This window comes from Phymastichus coffea, unplaced genomic scaffold, assembly GCF_024137745.1.
Source record: "Phymastichus coffea isolate CEN01 unplaced genomic scaffold, Cenicafe_Pcof_1.1 PCOF00120, whole genome shotgun sequence".
NCBI classification, from domain to species: Eukaryota; Metazoa; Arthropoda; class Insecta; order Hymenoptera; family Eulophidae; genus Phymastichus; species Phymastichus coffea.
The window spans coordinates 648,943-664,686 of NW_026706931.1; the positions used below are offsets into that span (position 1 = coordinate 648,943).

The window sequence follows — 15,744 nt, forward strand, 5'->3', positions numbered from 1 at the left end:
TTCTGACAATAATTCTATGGTAAAATATCAATTTACACAGTTTCAGGACGTGTAGATCTATCAAAAAAACAAGAATGGAACCGCGAACGATAAAATTAAAAAAATTACAGCGAAAAAGGAAAAATTATTGGTAAAACCGAAAACAAAGCTTCCTTTCCAAGGAAGCAAAAAAGTGTAATAATTTGATAAACGTCAGTCCAATTATTCCTAAACCGAGTTATGATTGACGCCTTAAAAGCCAAAGACATACAAACTCTATCTGAAATTCTCTATACATATAAGCGCGAGTAAACCAGGACGCACGCACGTTCTTTGCTTTCGTCGGCAAATTTATATCAAAGAGGGGGACGAAACACTGGCGTGACACGCTCCAAATTAACTTCAACAATATAAAATACTGGATCTTTCTCAGTATTGATTTGTGATCTGATTTTGCTGCTTTATGTGCAACCGAAGCGGACACGTAGCCAAGCTGTGTCCCAAAAATGCTGGTTCAACGCCCTTGAGGGTAAGTGACAATACTCTTCTACCAATAACTCAAGATAACCTTCCGTTTCAATTGACATTAACTTACCTCTTGCGCAAGACTGCGCATCTTCAACGCAAAGTGATTTTTCACAATCCCAGAAAGAAAACGAAAGTTCACTCATGGAAAATACCTCAGTCGCCTCTACTACAACTTACAATTCCACTTCCACCCAAGAATACTCTCAGTAATTTCAAAACTCCTTATGGAGTTAAAACTCATCAACTTTCTTCTTCAAATTCTAACTCCAGTAGCCAATCGAACACAAAGCCCCCTAATGGAAAAAACTAAAAAAGATTTCTTCTCGAGTAATGTCTCCAGCGAAGTTAACGTCGAAGTTAACATTGAAGAATCTCTACTATTGGTTAAAAGGGAAATCATTCTAAACCCCCCAAAGTTCTGTCTAAATTTTGACTAACTCAAGAGTTTACTGCTTTAATAGTTTGGTAAAGCAACACTTGTGAGATTGCTCCCAAGAGGAAACGATGTGAAATTTTTTTCGTGGCGTCATGTGGGGAGCGAAACCCGAAACATTACTGATCCTGTACAAAAGCTACATGCGTTTCATTATTGATTATGGATATTTTGTATATTACTCTAGCACACTTGTACAATACAATAAGTTCGATAAAGTTCAGTATGCGGCAATCAAGCTCGCCTTAGATTATCGTAACAGCACTCCCACCAACATATTACTGTCTGAATCCATACTAACATTTATAAAAAATCGCACTATATTTTTATGTAACGATTGCATTAACCAGATTATATCTAATTATAGTTTACTAGCTTACAATAATATTAACCGCATTTCTAATGAAACAACATCACAAGCAAAGCAAACTATCAAATAGCCGACGCTTACTCGTTAAATACATACAAAATTCGAATTTCGTTAATAATATATAGTTAGGATATAAATTTTGATATAATATCACAATTGATACCGACTTTGGATGCTCTCTAAATAAAGTTAGTAACTCAGATCTCATCAATCAACGACTGAATAATGATGAAGCTTAGGCTATCTACACTGACGGTAGTAAATCAGACGGTACAATTTCGGTGAGAGCTGCTATCATTTGTGAAAAGTATATTATTGCGTAGAGTTGTATAGCCTATACAAGAAAGCTTCTATTTATACTACTGAATGTTTAGCGATCAACGAAGCGATCAAGGTTGCTCTTTCTTATACCTAACCAAAACGTCAACCTATATATCTTCATTGATTCTCTAAATGCGTTACTATCCCTATAAAAAATGTAAATCTTAGCACCAGAGTAAATCCATGTATGTTTGCAATTAAAATAAATATATGCTAATTTCAAAAGAGCAAATATAACGACTACAATATCCAACTTATTTGGTTACAAGTTCACTCGGGAATTCAGAGTAACGTAGACGCTGACTGTTTAGTCAAGCACGCATCCACACTAAATGCAGATTACCACTTAAAAATCTTTTTATCAAAATGAAAAATTATGCAATAAAAAACACACGTGAGTTCACAACCTACGAAGAAGAATCGTTCAAAAACGTCGATTATTCCACCAATTTTCAGAATGACAGCGTGAAACCGTGGTTCTCTCGTTTCGTTCCATTTAAAAAATTGTAATGAAAATCGATCATTGGAGATCCGGTAACATGAATTTAAGATCCTTATTTAATAAAATTGGAGTATATAATGATTCAACCCGTGAATGCGGCAATATTCTACAAGATCTTGACTCAAGACATTTACATTCAATATATTATTAACCAATACTGAAGATTCACAGGTTGTATCATATTAGTATACTCCAATTTTATTAAATAAGGATATTCTATGGCAGTGCCCTCTGTATGACAAAGACTAGAATTAATTTAATGCTTTGAACGCCGTAAGATGTATATCCTACAGCTACATGAGCTACAGTTAATATTAATCACATAGTTGTTAAGGCCTATTCAGGCTATTGAGTAACTTGAGTAACTTAAGTAACTTTTTAGGCAAAATTGTAACCTTTAGCCACTGTGTCAATTACTGTTCAGTACGAAAATCTGTTATAATTTAACGAATGTTGTATACTAAGTTCTTAAAAAAAATAACCCAACATGGAGTTGAGCTTGCTTAAATAACATAAAAATAAGAAAAATATTTAATATATTACGCGCACATTTATTTTTGTTTGAAATTGATTTGAGCTTCATGAACGTGTAGTCGAATAAGATCTTTTGACATTGTTGTTTAAATCTTAAAGTGTAGTTTTTTTATATTACTTTTTAAGCAAGATAATGCCTATTATAGGCAATAAATAACGGGAAATATATTCCTCGCTATACTCAGTAACGTTATTAGTGTTTGAAAATTGGGCTATCGAACTATGCAGGAAATAATTGAAAATTAAACCATTTTACAAAAAGAAGTTTGATTATAATTATCGGATAAAGGAACTCAGTAGGAAATCGACGATTTCCTATCCGAAAAAATTATAGAAAAACAACGTATGATTAATAATGATAGTAGTAGTCATTGATGACCCAGCACAATTAGGTTTTCATTGATAAAAAAAAAATTCCAGAAATTGAACCCACTCAGATCAGTAAAAATTAAGAACCTGCGTAGTATTTAAATTCAGTTTTTATAAAAATGATTGTATTGAATTGTTAGAAAATATATAGTGCAATTTTTCTATTCAATCAAAATATCATCCTAATCATCAGTTAAAGATATAAATACTATTTATCGTTATTGCAACGATACACGCACCTGAAAAATCAGTCGGTAACATAAATCTATACTTGGGACAATTTTGTACTCTCATCAATTATATAAGAACTACATAGCTATTTATAAAAGCTGTACCAATAGAAATGACATTGCGAAAATACTTGTTATTGTCGAAAAAAAAAATCTATCCCTATAAGTACAATTCTTGCACGGGTATTCTTGGAAGGATATTTTTTATGTTAAATTAGGGTATCTTTATGGGTACAGCCCTTTGGTTCACGTATCGGTGTAATGAGGAAGGACACTTATTTTTTAACGGATGGCTATAGTTATATTTTTATTGAATGGAAACATTATTATTTAAAATATTTATTTTTTATAAAAATCGAATTAATGCATTACTCGATTTTTCGAATATTCAACTTTTAAATATTTTAAACGAAGTTATTAATTCATTTTATTATTCTTGCTAATCATGAACAGGTTTTCTATAACTTTTCTAGTCAATTTCGGTCGAATTCACGCTGAATTTCTATATCTGAATATTAAATTAATTTTTTCTATAATGTGTGTATATGTAATTACATAGTCTGTCATCGATAAGGTAGGAAGTAATATGAACAATAATATTGATTACATATACGTCTCCAGATGATGATACGACTTTCAGTGATTTTATGAAAAGAACATAAAGAAAAGACCATAATTTAATAAAATAGCATTTCACATTTTTATATTTTATTTAACTTTTTTTCATTTAACGCAACTTTAGGTGTTACACAGTAATTGATTTTAACATTATGTAATAATGTATATCTTCTGACGAATGATCATCTTAAAGATTAATGACTATTTTTTGCTCTTGGGTTTCAACATATTGTACGCAATGATCAAAGCTATCGCAGCATACGTAGCTTTCGCGACCTGAAAGGGACGTGCTACTTGAGAAATTTTCTTAAGTAAAAATCAATGTCGAGGTTATGTACGTCAAATAACATTACTTACGTTTGCTCTTCCAAAATTCGTTTCACTGTTAAAAATTCTGGCTAGACCTTTGAGGTTTTCGGAACCGGGTGGATCGCCACCAGACATGGTTGTTGGTTGTGTTAAAATTCAAACGATATTAATGTTAATTTTATGATTGTTTAACAGTCAATCCACAGTGAAATTCAGTTTAGTGGTCTGCGCTGATCTGTGCGCTTGCAATTTGCCCAGATGTCGAGCAACCCAATACGGAGTGTGAAACGTGCGCAGTCGTACAAGCGGCCTATTCAAATATACTGCTAGCTATTACGTAGACAATTTTTAAAAGACGTCGAATATTTTCATAATAATAAAAACAAAACTCAATTATAAATATTTATTATTTATGAACAAAGAGTACAACAACATATCGTAATGCATAACCCCTCTTGGTTAAAAAAAAAGAGCTAAACTTATTTACAACCATACGCAGTATAAAAAAAATATCTTTCGACGAATTAACTCTGTCAGAAGCAGAATAAAAGAACGAAAATTGCAAAATCTGTTAATAAATTTCTTTATGGCGTATGCAAACGTCTAAACTGTCTATATTGTATAAGTAAGTTCTGAAAAAGTAATACAGATATTGTAATATGAATTAAATATGAGAGTGTATTGTTAATTTTTAACCTCACCAGTGCATCATACAAAATTTTGTTGTTGAATTTTTCAAATACAACATCTGCTGCATTTTGTTTCTGTAATTTAATCAGGTTTGATGCTTCTTTAAAGACTTTTTGATCTACAAACTCAAGTTTAGCCAGCACATGCAACATTGCTTTCAATGGTAGGAGAGTGAGTATGAAATCAATTTTAATTTTTTTGTTTGATTCTCTTGGTGCTTTGATTTTACTTCTAATTTAACAAATCGTAAAATTTACATAAACGTAGTCTATAAAGTTTTATATATGTAAAGTTTAAGACAAATGTATACTTACTTATCCAACTGAGAAAAAAGTTGAGCATTATCTGCTCTGGTTAAATATTTGTAATCTACTCTAATATTGAATATGGTAAGTAGCTTGAACATGACTCTTTCTAGTTTCAAATTTGTAAAACATTCAATGAATTCATTAACTGGAATCCAGCCTTCATTATCCAAATGGAATATGTGAATAATTTTTCTAAAGCATCTTTCACTTAGTTCTTGAAAAAAAAAGAGTGAAAAAAGTTTTAATTTAAAAACTGAAAATATGTCAATTTAAAGTAATTGCCAATTGACTTACCAATTGGAATAAATGCAGGTATAGATGAAGATTTGGATTGGAAAGATGTATTTGATGATATATTACTACTTTGTGCACTAGACGCAAATTTACCTGTTTGATAACCATCATCAGATTCCTTCACGTCATTTACGTTCAAATTATTGTTAATTTTAGATTTATCAATCAATATATTCGCAAAATTAGATGTATACTTAAATTGCATCTTTTCCTGTAGATTGTCCTCATGTTTAATATTGTAGTATGTAGGTGTACCATCTGAAATGCTAAATTTATCATATTCTTGATTTACTTGATTTTGATGATTGATTTCCTGTGTTGATTGCGATTGAAAATTTAAAGTATCTTGATGTAAAAAAATTGATTGGTTTGATGGCCAATGGTTGGAGAATTCATTTGAATTGTGTTTTGTTGATTGCGTGTAATTTGATGGAAGTGAACTCGACGAAACTGACAACTCGCGATTGGAGTTACATACGCTTTGATTTAGGTACACAGAACTTGTTTTGAATACATCTGCACGAGAATCATTAATAATTTCCGAACAATTATTTTTCATTGTATTTAGGTTACTACTCAGGTCTAAAGAACTCTTTTTAATATCTTCAGAGCACGAATTGTTTACAACATAACTCTCGTTTTCAAAATTATTCTTGACAGTCGTTTCAAAGCTTGAAGTAGATCTACTTTCTAATTGTGTATTAATGGGCATGTTTGAAAGAATGGCTTGAGTAATTGTGTTTGTTTGTCTTGTTAAATTTATATTTTCTTGAACTAAAGTCAAAATACTGGATTTATCAAATGAAGAATCTACGTTGCAGTTAGAATACACATCTGCATGTTTAATATCAACTTTCTCAGATTCAGTGTATTTATTGCCTATATAATGTGTTTTATCTTGATCTTTCATCGTTAGCGATTTTTCGTATTCTTGATCCCTTTTTCGCAATACATCTTCATCATACATGCATAACTTGTCTAACGGGACACCGTAAGAAGTAATTACGTGATATTTACTGGATGGAGTATTTTCCTGTATTGATTATAAAGGCGTTTATATTTATGACGATAAAAAAAATTAAAAAATAAAAATAAAAATAAAAAACAAAACAAAAATTTTGGGAAAAATAATCACTTGACATTAATACGCAGATTAATTGATATTAAAACTACAGAGTTTGATGTCAATATTTCTTTATTGAAAATGTTACAAAATTTATAATTAAAAACTATTTATTGTAACAAAGAAAATAAAACAAGTAAGATTTTTCCCAAAATTAAATATTTTTTCGTTATTATATTGATAGAAGTAAAAAATACTTATTTTCACCATTACTTTATGAGAGAATTAAAAAATTGCTTTCATGAAAAACAAAATTATTTCATGTTTTCATAGAAAAGTTAATTAGTATTATCAATAGCAAAACTTACTTGTCCCAAAACTAAAAAATCTTAGTACAGAGTTAAAATTACAATTCAAAAAATAAAATTTCATTCCAAGTAAAAGTAATTATCAATTAATGATTTTAAAAGAAAACTAATCAAAAGTATATGTTTTTAATTTATAGCAGACCAATCAATGGGTTTCATACGGCCATGACCTCCATTAATACCATAAAAACTATCAATATCAAAATCGCCGTTTGAAACCACATTATTTTTAAATGCACTTGAGTTTTGCCTACTTTTTGAACATTTTAAAGCCATCAATCTACTTCTCATTTTCTCAATTTTGTAATTATCACTATCAGATTTTTTATAATCTTGCTTCAAAGTACTACTTTGAACTAACTTTGCATAATTACATGTTTTCCAATTTAACTGTTTCAATCTATCAAAAAGTAAATCATTATCATGTCTATTAGGATTATTGTTGCTATCACTCTTATATACTATAACTGTTTCATCATTAGATGAGCTCTCTGAAGATGTGCAATATAATTTATTATATTTTTCAGTAGCCATTTTTGCATGATAATCAAGATGAATATTTATTAAAATATCTGATTCTTCAGATTTATTTTCATTTTTAATAGTTTTTTTATCAAATTTTAAAGTAGACAGATTATAAACTTTTTTCTTTAAGCATTTTTTATAGTGTTCAAAGGAAAAATTGTTCCCAATACAAACCATTTTACCATGTACAGCTAATCCATTTTCTATCATCCAATCGTTGAGATGTAAATCAAAAGAATCATTTGTGTCTGTCAGAGTTATCATCATTGTGTTGTTCTACAAAATAAAATTAAAGTTAATATTATGGATATAAATTTCGAAAAAATGAAATCATTTAAATGGAAATCGAACATCTTCATTTATTTCACACACTGTTGCTATTAATGGTACTCCCCATACTTTATTGACAAACATGTTGGTGGATGGTATAGGCCATTCATTATCATATGGTGTTTTAATATTATACAATCCACAAGCTATAGCTTGTGCAGGCAAGGCAGAAAACTTTTTGTGCAAATAATATAAATCATTTGGACTGTATGTTTTAACAGTACCATAATCATAAAACAGAACCTAAGAAAGCAAATAATGTTATAAATTAACATAAAATTGGCACTATAACAAGAGTATAATCTTACAACAGCATATCCATCAGGTTTCACTTTTTTGATGATTGCTCTGTGCCACATTTTTGCATAAATACAGGCAACATTTAATCCTGTCTCAATCAGGACCTGAGGTAATCTACATCTATCCAAATCTTGAGATTGGTAAAATGTACTGTAAGTAAAATAAGAATTGAAAATGGAGTTCAAAATAAAAAATGAAACTGCAAATAGCATACCCCAGTTCATCCATCAGTTTCTTGATTTTTGATTTATTTTTTCTTAATGTTATCCAAAAGAAAGATGGAGTGAATATTTCTGAGATGTTTACTTCAAAATAATCTTCATGATCCAATGATCTAACGCTAATGTGTTCAACAGTTTCATCAAAGCCCATCATGCCCTCAGGTATAAATTTTTGACATACTGTCGGGGACTAGAATGAAAATATATATTTTCGACACTCCATACATGGGGTCTCAACTTTACATACGTTCGAGGAATTGAGCATGCTTGAAATCTCGTCCCACGTACATCATATCGAAAAATAAAGTTAGATACACGTGTGAGAAAGTTATTTCACCCTCGTACGACTACTTCACCCTCGTTTCAGTTGAGCGCAAACGGCCACACGAGGCTGAAATTACTTTCTCGCACTAGTATCGAAATGGATTATTATCTACCAATTGATATACCATTGAAAATTGAAATTAAAATAAAATTACTTACTAGTTTATTTGGAATTGGCTCTGCATCTGTAGCAATGAAATCATCAAAATTATATTGTGAAGCTAGAGTTTTTGTTTGTTGTTTACTTCCAGTTTTATCCAATGGTATCTTGGCATCCAAAACCATATGTCTACCTGTGTCATCTGGATCTGTGATACTCAAGATCTCCGGTACAGCTGATACAAATTCTGTTATGCTGTTGAACCCTAATTCATTGTAATTCAAATCTATGTTGTACTCTTTATAGTAAATGTTAGGTAAATCTGCTGCCCAAATCCCTTCTGGATATTTTTCTATTAATTTCTGTAATCTGAATTTCATTCTTTCGTTTATTAATTCATTTGCATAGTTGACTTGTTGAACATTTGTCAATGTTACTTGCTGAGTTTGATCAGATTGTTGTGACGTAAATGGCATCTGGCTACTTTGAGTTGGCCTCTCCACATTATTAAATTGAGGAGTTGACTGGTTAATGACAGGCCGGTATTCATTAGCTTGTTGAACGATTTCTATTTTTTGCCTGGGAGCACTTCTAACTTGTAAATTTTGATAAGCGTATTTAGTTGACTTTTGTGCAGAATGCGAGCCTGTGTTAATATTGTTTGTGAAAACATCCTCTTTAAAATAGACAAAATCATCATCTACTACAAAATACTGAGACAATTCTTTTAATTTAGTACTAAGGGTATGTAAATTGTTTATTGAACTTCTACCAGGTTTCTCTTTGAGTTTCTGTAAGATATCAGATTTTCTAATTCCCATATCATAAGAAAAGTGTTTTGGAGCCTTTCTTAATTCTTCCAAAACTAGACGTAGTGAATTTAATGTTGACGTTGTACTTGAATGTGCAGGTCTGGAATAATTAGAATAATAATTCCCATGAGAGTTTCCACGAGGTTTGTAACTAACATTGAATTTGGCAGCTTTCTTTTGCGGCTTTTTTTGTCTTGAAACTAAAGAGCTAATATGTGCCGACTCCTCGGTGTCGACGTGGTAGGCACAAAGCTGGTGGTCTCTATTGTATCGAAGGATCATGACATCGGGCATACTACGTAAAAATTCTTGTAAACTTGAATAGTTGAACTCTCTGAACGGAATGTTTTCGCCTTCTTCTTCCCTGAACATGCCATTAAGACGGGGTAACGTAACATCTAGCTTACCATTCGATATCAATAGAGCCCTGAGAATAGTTTTGATCTCAGATAGCCGTTCGGGATCGCAATTTCCCACTGCCGTTGGCATTTTTGATACTTTACTATATTTTGCTCGACTACTTGACTACGTGATACTTAGTGCGAATCCTTATCTATACAAGAAAAAAAGAACGCGTTACGAGTGCAAAGGCTCCTGCAGTGCTATGGGTATTTATTTAAATACCACGGACAGACAGACACACAAATGCCTACGCGCCCAACCAATAAAACTCAACATACAGAGAACGAATTTTTGACACAAATTAAAGAAAAAATCTCACCTAAAGATAGTGGTAAGTGATGTTAACAATTGAGTTTATCTTTGTTCTCAGTACTGTCCACCTTGGTTCAGATTGCTCATGTAAAATCAGAAGATACATGAGCATTACCTCAAAACAGTGCAATAACAGCTTGCGCCTTTGTCTTGCTGCAGTTTGCCGGCAAGTATAAACAACACGACAAACGAATTCCTTAACCACGCACAGTTGGCCTGTTGTTTATACACAACTCTGGCAATTCTGCGTTTAATTGCTTTACCACGCACACTCACAAATCCTGTTTACTCGATACCTGTAGACTTGTGCAGAATCAACCAAATACGAATCGTCTACTCGCCAGTTTATGTACAAGTTATCTTTCTCGCTCTTTCCTCGAAATCAAACCAAGTGGCGGGACTCGCACGCTTGTTCGGCCCTCAGTCGGCAGTGTTCGGCCCCTGCCGCATGCCTGTGTGCCGACAACAAAGGGGTACACGTGTAAGTAGAGGGGGAAAAAGAATAAAAGAGTGAATATATATGATCGTTTCGTTTCGTTTTAATGGCCGTGGGTACCTGAGGACTCCGATGCGCCACAATTCAAATTTGAGAAATAAAATTTGAAAAGGATATATGAACAGTGAATATAGACTATATTTATTGGTGTGACGTAATCACAAAGTGCAGGAAGTGCTTCAATACGATATCTTGTTATATATTTTATCGTAACATGATTTCCATAAGTAATGATCATTTTGCGCTTCAAAAAATGTAATGCTAGAATAAGTATATATTCGGATATTCGCTGCTTTAATTTATGTTTATGGATACAAAAACAAACAAAAACCGACGAAACAAGTTACGTATATTTTTAAAGAAAACGTTGATAGTCTGGTATCGATAACAATGAAATTGTTTGCATCTTTCTCGCAAAAAAGCAGAAAAACTGAAAACTAGAGCTTTCATCAGTATTAAAGGTATTCATTGGTAATTAATAAGTTGAATGTTCTTTAGTCACATATCCAGATAACATCGACCGTATCAGTTACGTACTGGAAACTTGTTTTCTGGTACATACTTCGGTACCAAATTGGATATGATCAGGAATCGTTCCGAGTACGTACCGGCATGACCGACAATATCCTAAAGTAGCAAAAATATCGTTGTCAGAACGGAGTGACAAAAAGTTGGCGCCTAGCCGCCTACAAACGCCCTCAATAGCCATCGGCTTGCATTACAGCTGTTTGCTGGCAATAGTACAAAGCCATAATAGACCGAGAGTGCGGCCACGCCGTTTATCAGTTGTGATTCGGCATTCGTCATTGAGACGTAAACAAGTAGCAATCGATTCGACAAAAATATTGCAGAATCTTATACAGGAGTTTTCAAGGTCAATGTCTATCGTTCACGATAAACAAATATTAATAAATCAATCAATATTTATATATACATAGCACGGGGTGTGTACACAAACGAAATTTGGGTAGTGCGAGCCAAATAAACCCACAGTAATTAGGGTGTGGACGTGTGCATTAGCATGACGCGCAATGATCCTATGTTCGAGGGGCAAAAGAGGGAAAAAAGTGAGCAGAACAGACGGCATCAGTAGAGCATTACCTTTGACTCACACATATACTATTTGTAACTTGTCAAGTTTTGATAACTATATATATACGAGGTAGATCTTGACAGTCTCCAGTTCCGCAGCGCAGTTAGTGAGTGCTGCTGCTCACTGCTGGCGCCTGTGCCTTTATGCACGCAAGAGGGTGACGCACGACGTATATAAGCATTCTGTTTTTTTTTAAAGGAGAATGACGTTACAGCGGCGGGCTGCTTTCGGATACCAAGAATTGCAATATCGGAGACAAATGCTCGAAAATGTTGACGAAGCTTAATGACAAACAGTATTATTATAGCACCAGTTCTTTTGCGTATGCAAGTATATATCTACGTTCACAAATAATTCGTTGCAATTGCCCAGCAAGTGTACAGGCGAAACAAAAGGAGAAGAAAGGGAGATAGAGATAGAGAGTGCAGACTGATAAAGCTTCAATCAGACGTAACATAAAAGCAATGAGCGTAGAGTCGTAATATTACTATTGAATCGGTAAAATTCGATTATGGTTAGCCAAAGCTGCGATCACCATTTCTGTCGTCATTACTGTACTCATCAACAGTCACTGGTGATTATTGGACGATTTGAAGGACTTGACCCTCTTATCGTCTTCGACATTCAAATAAACGGAAGCGGCTTGTTTACCAATTAATCATTTCATCAGTATTACATTTAATATCATCCTACGTGTTCCAGAGCAACATTACGTTGTTCTTATGAATATATAGCAAGCAAGCCTATATTCTATCAGCCCATTGACTTTTTGATTTAGTATCCAATTAATTATTACTCACTAATATAAAAACATGCCGTCTTCTTTGTCTTTTGAAGTGTTGCTTGTAGCATTTGTACTGATCTTGCCATTTCTTTATGAAACCAGTAGAACTTTTCGTTATTACTTTAAGTTTCTCATGTACTATGGCATTGTTATGATTAATGCAGTTATCCTTATACCAGTTATGATGTTTCGTTCACGAAATGTCAAAAATTTATTGTAAGTATTTGTCAAGGCATCAAGTAACTTGAAGATTAATTCATGTATATAGAAATGATTTCATGTTTCAGATTAGCATCTTCATTCTGTCATCATGTAAGTACTCTGCTCGGAATCAGATGGCAAATCAAAGGTCGGGAACATTTAGAGAAAGAACGTGCATGTATTATCGTAGCCAATCATCAAAGTTCACTAGATATTTTGGGAATGTTTGATCTTTGGCCAATCATGGACAAATGCACAGTAGTGGCTAAAAAAGAGATATTTTATGCTTGGCCTTTTGGATTGGCAGCTTGGCTGTGTGGACTGATTTTTATTGATAGAATGAATTCTGAAAAAGCAAGATCTGTTATCAATACTGCTGTTGAGAACTTGAAAGAAAACAAGGTAATTTTATATGATTATTTTAGTATATAAAAGTGTTTTCATTCAACACTGTACAACTTTTGTATTAGATAAAACTTTGGATCTTTCCGGAAGGAACAAGAAGAAATACTGGTGAAATTCATTCTTTTAAAAAGGGTGCTTTTCATGTTGCCATTAATGCTCAGTTACCTATACTACCTGTAGTTTACTCTTCATACTATTTTATGTCAAAGCCAGAAAAACGCTTGGATCCAGGTAGATTATCAATGCATCATTAGATTATTATTCTATAACTAATATTAATTCACAGAAATTGTGCTCTTTTAGGACGTATCATCATCACAGCATTACCACCAATCTCTACGAAGGGTTTGGATGTAAAAGATGTTCCTGATTTAATGGAAAAAACGAGATCTTTAATGATTGATGTATTTCAATCCACAAATCAAGAAATACAGTTGTCAATGGCTCCTAAAGAGGAAAATGGGCAGTAGAAAAAATTACCTTTTGGATTGCAGATAACGATACTTGAAATAAAATTAAAAAATTTCAATACATTTTTTAGACTTGGTGAAATTAATTTTAAAAATCAAGAAACTATTCAAACTTGGTATCGTTTTAGATATCTTTTGTATGTATTTTGTTTGATATCTATTTATTAATACTTTCTTTTTTAATTACCAAAAACACATTACATCATTTTGTAAAAGAGCATTTTCAAATTTTTAAATAAATTTTGAAGTATTATTACTTGCATCAGTGTGAAAACAGAATAAAGTATAGAAAATTTTTGATATTTTTTTCATTGTTGAATTAGTCTATCTAATAACATGAAATTAAGTGATCATTTTAAATATATTACAGTCATACATATTTGCACAAATTAAAAGAATTACAATGAATTTAACAATATTAAATATATCATTTTGATAATCATTGAGGGAACAATAAAGCTGCAGCGACTGGTTCCTTTTATTTAAATAAACGTAATTATAAGTTTTTATTAGAAAAAACCAAAACCGCTAATTATATGAATATAATTGCTTTGAATTTTAATTTTTGAGACTAAATACCAAATATGATTTTGTAACTAGTGAGATTTGCAATGTATATTATGTGCATTCCTAGTCAGATCACTTTTTATTTAATCAATGTTTTTAGAACACTAAGTTTCAATTGTATAAAAATTATTTGTCAATAATACAGTTTCATTATGACTGCTAATATTTATTTAAGTTATTGCATTCCACTTATGTTTGACATTTTTTATTGTATTGTAAGAGAGAGACAAGTTTACATTATAAATTAAAAAAAATTGATAATCAGAAATTATATAAATAAAAACAATAATATACTGAAAAGGTGTGTATTTATATATAAATTACATAAACATTTTACTCTTAATAAATGAATTTACATTACTTAATAAATTAAATCTTGAGTGGCTGTAATTTGGCAACAATAAATCATTTACTCATCACAGTTAGGTAAACCACTTATTTTTTCTTCTCGAGCTTCAGTCCAAGCTTTAGCTATTGTCTTTTTCATCTCATCATCTCCTTCTAGATACATTTTCTTCATCAAATTCATCAAACTGTCATTTGGATCACTTGTATCTGTAGCAGATGGTGGTGAACTAGACTTGGCTTCTTTCAATCTTTTCTCAACGCTCGTAATGCATGACCATGTCTTACTAGACTTTTTTGCTAAATTAATTATAATCATGTTTGTTTTTGTTTTGAAATTGCTTCTATTAATATTGATTTCTTCGCACAAATTGTTAATTGTAAAGACATAGTTTTTATTATCAAGCCCCAAAACATTTAAGTTAACAGATCTATCCAAGAATTCACAAGCTATTGCATCTTTTGAAAGAGTTCCAACCTTGTCTAGTCTGATATATAGTTTGATAAACTCGTCTGTTTGATCCCATGCATAATTATTGAGTTTGACTTCATAGCACTGAGGTCCAGATTTAACAAATGCCTTTGGGATACTGCTGTCTGTGTTGCAAAATATTTGATTCTGCATGTTGATCAGCTCAGTTTGTAATTTTCTTATTTCTACAACCAAAACATCTTTAGATTTTTGACGAGAAGCATTTTCTAATAGGGAATTTAAATCTTCAATATCAAGTTTGATCTGTAAAAATAAATACATTTTATTTCGGAATGCGAAATTGATCAACTTTCATAGCAAGTCATCCAATGATTTGCCTTTTGGAAGATTAGACTGCTCACCTCGTTAACTCGCGCTGATATTGAAGTCATATTTTTATGACTTGGGATTTTATTATCAACTTTAAATACTTCGAAAACTTATACAGACGAACTTATAGATTATTTTGTTAACAATCTATCTTTTGCTTGTGATAAAAATCCAACAAATTCAGAGCAACTAAACCGACTTCGAGATAGAAGAGAATTCTGGCTGCGCTTTCGACCGGCTTCTAGAAAAATATATACACAAGAATTGCGTCCTGTGATGCTGTGATAAGGAAATTTCTCGAACATTGCGTTTGCAGCAGCGCATGCGCGTCAAAGATTT

At 32.0% G+C, this 15,744-nt stretch overlaps 3 protein-coding genes and 1 long non-coding RNA gene across 6 annotated transcripts; 1 reads left to right on the plus strand and 3 right to left on the minus strand.

The window, feature by feature from the left end:
• Window positions 1-3,952: 3,952 nt before the first annotated feature.
• On the minus strand, window positions 3,953-4,487 carry LOC131671198 (uncharacterized). The gene is made up of 2 exons (XR_009302520.1): window positions 4,242-4,487; window positions 3,953-4,160 (listed from the first exon to the last, which is right to left on the minus strand). It is a non-coding gene; the product is annotated as an uncharacterized LOC131671198 (long non-coding RNA).
• Window positions 4,488-4,622: 135 nt separating this feature from the next.
• LOC131671220 (tudor domain-containing protein 5) lies at window positions 4,623-10,718 on the minus strand. Of its 3 annotated transcripts, XM_058947481.1 has the most exons (11): window positions 10,250-10,718; window positions 8,910-10,081; window positions 8,776-8,801; window positions 8,286-8,482; window positions 8,080-8,221; window positions 7,793-8,014; window positions 7,616-7,717; window positions 5,486-6,518; window positions 5,198-5,405; window positions 4,895-5,114; window positions 4,623-4,825 (listed from the first exon to the last, which is right to left on the minus strand). In XM_058947481.1, exons 2-11 carry the CDS (start codon window positions 10,015-10,017, stop codon window positions 4,778-4,780), a joined length of 3,306 nt encoding a protein of 1,101 aa, XP_058803464.1. In that variant the 5' UTR covers window positions 10,018-10,081; window positions 10,250-10,718; the 3' UTR covers window positions 4,623-4,777. The 3 variants fall into 3 exon arrangements, with proteins under 3 accessions (XP_058803464.1, XP_058803462.1, XP_058803463.1); XM_058947479.1 differs by having other exon boundaries at window positions 8,776-10,081; XM_058947480.1 differs by lacking the exon at window positions 10,250-10,718 and having other exon boundaries at window positions 8,776-10,230.
• Window positions 10,719-11,912: 1,194 nt separating this feature from the next.
• On the plus strand, window positions 11,913-14,421 carry LOC131671223 (1-acyl-sn-glycerol-3-phosphate acyltransferase alpha). Its single transcript, XM_058947486.1, has 4 exons — window positions 11,913-12,831; window positions 12,903-13,218; window positions 13,287-13,452; window positions 13,525-14,421. Exons 1-4 carry the CDS (start codon window positions 12,644-12,646, stop codon window positions 13,689-13,691), a joined length of 837 nt encoding a protein of 278 aa, XP_058803469.1. The 5' UTR covers window positions 11,913-12,643; the 3' UTR covers window positions 13,692-14,421.
• Window positions 14,422-14,555: 134 nt separating this feature from the next.
• LOC131671224 (calcyclin-binding protein) lies at window positions 14,556-15,656 on the minus strand. Its single transcript, XM_058947487.1, has 2 exons — window positions 15,438-15,656; window positions 14,556-15,339 (listed from the first exon to the last, which is right to left on the minus strand). Exons 1-2 carry the CDS (start codon window positions 15,465-15,467, stop codon window positions 14,668-14,670), a joined length of 702 nt encoding a protein of 233 aa, XP_058803470.1. The 5' UTR covers window positions 15,468-15,656; the 3' UTR covers window positions 14,556-14,667.
• Window positions 15,657-15,744: the final 88 nt, after the last annotated feature.

Excerpts from the sequence above, each read along its gene's own strand:
- LOC131671223 (XM_058947486.1), top strand. The coding sequence starts at position 12,644 with ATGCCGTCTTCTTTGTCTTTTGAAGTGTTGCTTGTAGCATTTGTACTG. Across the intron at positions 12,832-12,902 it reads CGAAATGTCAAAAATTTATT|ATTAGCATCTTCATTCTGTC; the intron begins GTAAGTATTTGT and ends TTCATGTTTCAG. Across the intron at positions 13,453-13,524 it reads AGAAAAACGCTTGGATCCAG|GACGTATCATCATCACAGCA; the intron begins GTAGATTATCAA and ends GTGCTCTTTTAG.
- LOC131671224 (XM_058947487.1), bottom strand. The coding sequence starts at position 15,467 with ATGACTTCAATATCAGCGCGAGTTAACGAG. Across the intron at positions 15,340-15,437 it reads TATCAGCGCGAGTTAACGAG|ATCAAACTTGATATTGAAGA; the intron begins GTGAGCAGTCTA and ends TTATTTTTACAG.
- LOC131671220 (XM_058947479.1), bottom strand. The coding sequence starts at position 10,017 with ATGCCAACGGCAGTGGGAAATTGCGATCCCGAACGGCTATCTGAGATC. Across the intron at positions 8,483-8,775 it reads AGCCAATTCCAAATAAACTA|TCCCCGACAGTATGTCAAAA; the intron begins GTAAGTAATTTT and ends TTTTCATTCTAG. Across the intron at positions 7,718-7,792 it reads TGTGTGAAATAAATGAAGAT|AACAACACAATGATGATAAC; the intron begins GTTCGATTTCCA and ends TTTATTTTGTAG.